Source organism: the organism of the source record quoted next (genome assembly GCF_019968955.1).
Source record: "MAG: Porospora cf. gigantea A chromosome Unknown PgA_NODE_3540_length_2589_cov_315.092, whole genome shotgun sequence".
Taxonomy (NCBI): Eukaryota; Apicomplexa; class Conoidasida; order Eugregarinorida; family Porosporidae; genus Porospora; species Porospora cf. gigantea A.
In genome coordinates, this window is record NW_027151639.1 from 1 (window position 1) to 2589 (window position 2589).

A 2589-nucleotide genomic window follows, 5' to 3' on the forward strand; every position below is an offset into this window, starting at 1 on the left:
TAGAAGGGCAGAGCATCGATCGTTGGGCCGACGTCCACGTGCAGGAGACGTCCCAGCTTCCGAAGCATCACCAGCAACTCAACCCATTCCTGCTGAATGAACTGTGTTTAGTCCCCTTGAATATCTCACCATAGCATTGGGTGGGGCTGCAGCGTCCTCTCCCGACTTACGAGATCCAGCTTGCTGCAACTGCAAGCCTAAAGCGCGCTTCATCTCGCCATAAGGGTTAAGTAATCCTTCTACTTGGGCACTCTCCCACAGCTCGCGACTTCTCTGGGCAACAGACTCTGTCTCTCTGAGCACTTGTAACCGCTTCACCATCTCGTCGTGGGAAATGTTACTGCCGCTGGCACCGTTGAGAAGACGACCTCCTCGACCTCCAAGATCGCCCCGGTCACTCATCAACCTCCACGCTAGGAGTAGCTCTCCAGGAGAAGGCTGGCCCTCCTGTAGGTCGCCTAACGGGATGAGTCGTTTCGAGGGCCCGAGATCATCCTTCAATGATTTGTTCTCCTTCGTTCGAAGCATTCGAAAAAAGCTCGCTAATGTCGAAACATTCACCGATGTGGACAAAGACACCGGAGCCTCCTTCAATGCCAGAGCCGCCGTCATTACAGGATTCGATACAGTCACAACGGACTCCTCACCAACCACCACGTCCGCCACGAACTCCATGGTGTGGTCTACACACTCGTACGGTCGCAAAAACTGCTGAGCGCTGAACTCCAACGGCAAGCGAACAGCAGACGCGCGGAGATAGAGGTACAGACAACATCGACCGATCACATGGTAGTAAGCCAACCAGATGGAGGTATTGCGCGCGATCAATTCCAGCGCGTCCGGAGCCAGTCTCAGTCGGGGATAGTGCTTCATCAGCGTCGCGGGGAAGCAACTGATCAGCTGCTGGACTCTGGTGGGGACCAAATAAAGGTGGGATAGGATTTGCATCCAGCTCTCTACATGCTTTCTCTTGTTGCCCTTGAACTCCCGCACGAAGCTGGATGCCTCGCAGAACGCCAGAACATCTTGCCTCTGCTGGATTTCGTCACTCAATACTATATCTTCATCGCTGGATTCCTCTTCCGAGTCCTCTGTAGTTTTCCGTTTCTTCGGTTTTGTGCTCATGTCGTCCCCACTTCGTTTCTTACTCATCTTCTCTTCCGGGTCAGCGGTACTGCTATCCCTCTTGCTCCGTGCTGAAGTTTTCTGGCTGCTCTTCGCTGGCTTCTTTTCGGCTTCCCGGGATGATTTCTTGGCAGTAGTAGGTCGAGGAATGCTGTCGTCTGCATCTTCGAGGCAATGCACAGAACCTGACATGAGAACCTCCTCAGGGTCAGCTGAGTCCAGGTAGTCTACTTCTGCTTGAGTCAGGGCAGGTGGCGAGCTGGTGTGGAGTAAATCGAGCAGCGCGATCTCTGGGGAAATTTGATACAATCATTTTCAAGGCCACCCACTGGAAGCTGCCTTCGCTTTCCGCAGCAGATGGTACCGAGCCAGCCCTCGCCGGTCTATCTGCGGGCAGTAGTTCAGCACATTGCTTTCAATGTCGGTACGCTCCGACTCATCCATATCCTTGGAGAGTTGCACAGAACCTGCCGATACAATGTGCATCTGCATCGTAGACAGCCGTTGGACAAGCAATAAGTCGTCAATAGATGTCAATTCCTTCTCTCCAATAGTAATTTGTGTCCAGCTGTTATCGTCTTGCAACCGTTCCAACAAATCATCCTTGGTGAGGTCTCGTTTGATAACGCCAGGGACAGGGTGAGTGCGTTTTCTTCCTCGCAATGACCTGACGAACCAAACCAAATCGCAATCTTCTACCCCAAGCTTTGTGAGAGTGGCATCGTTTTCTGCCAACACTCTGTCAAGTTTCTCCATCAGCTTCCGGCCGTATTTATTCCAGATTTACCCGGCAGAATTTAATTCATTCGATTAACGAGTTCCGAGGGAGTTGGATGATGTTCAAATGGTTTAAACGACGCATAGACACAGTTAGTAATATCCTCCACAGAATCCGCGAGAGACGTTGGTGTTGAGGCAGCTACCGAAGCCTCGCTTTTTTTTGTAGTATTGCTTGCCAGGGTTGCCCATAGCCAAATCAGGGGCGTAAAAGTGGGCATGCGAGCAGCTTGACGCGCTCATAGATCGGCCTTCCCAGTCCTCGTTGTGAATCCGTTCGGAGGGGAAGCGCTGGACTTGCGGAGCTAATTGCTGCGGGACCTGAGGGGCGGCGTTGTGGTCATGTGTAGTGTGGGTGGCAACACGAGACCGGTCATGCATAGTGGCGTTCTCGGTCCAAGACGCAGAGGAGTAGGAACTAGAACTGGAGTATGAGGTACCGGAGTAGTCTGATGACGTCGAACCCGCCGCTTCCTGTCTCTTGCTGTTGCAGCACTTACTCTTCTTGGTCATTTCGGGTAATTGGTCCAAATTACACAGAGACCAGACATAAACAGCGCCCCACTTACTCGATTTTGACTGCGCCTATCAGACTTACGACTCTTCACTGCTGTGCGGTGGACTGGACTCGTCTTTTTCACTTGGCGACTCGCCTTTTTCACTTGGCGACTCGCCTTTTTCACTTGG

The 2589-nt window shown here is 52.3% G+C and overlaps 2 protein-coding genes across 3 annotated transcripts; both read right to left on the reverse strand.

The window, feature by feature from the left end:
• Positions 1-1881, reverse strand: KVP18_003078 (uncharacterized protein; the record flags this gene model as incomplete). 2 transcript variants are annotated; one of them, XM_067954510.1, is made up of 3 exons in its annotated part: positions 1-101; positions 130-1415; positions 1455-1881. In XM_067954510.1, coding segments are annotated over 3 exons (1814 nt in total), but the record flags the coding sequence as incomplete, so codon positions are not given. The 2 variants fall into 2 exon arrangements, with proteins under 2 accessions (XP_067809420.1, XP_067809421.1); XM_067954511.1 differs by having other exon boundaries at positions 79-1415.
• Positions 1882-1995: 114 nt separating this feature from the next.
• On the reverse strand, positions 1996-2415 carry KVP18_003077 (uncharacterized protein; the record flags this gene model as incomplete). The annotated part of the gene is made up of 1 exon (XM_067954509.1): positions 1996-2415. One exon carries the CDS (start codon positions 2413-2415, stop codon positions 1996-1998), a length of 420 nt encoding a protein of 139 aa, XP_067809419.1.
• Positions 2416-2589: the final 174 nt, after the last annotated feature.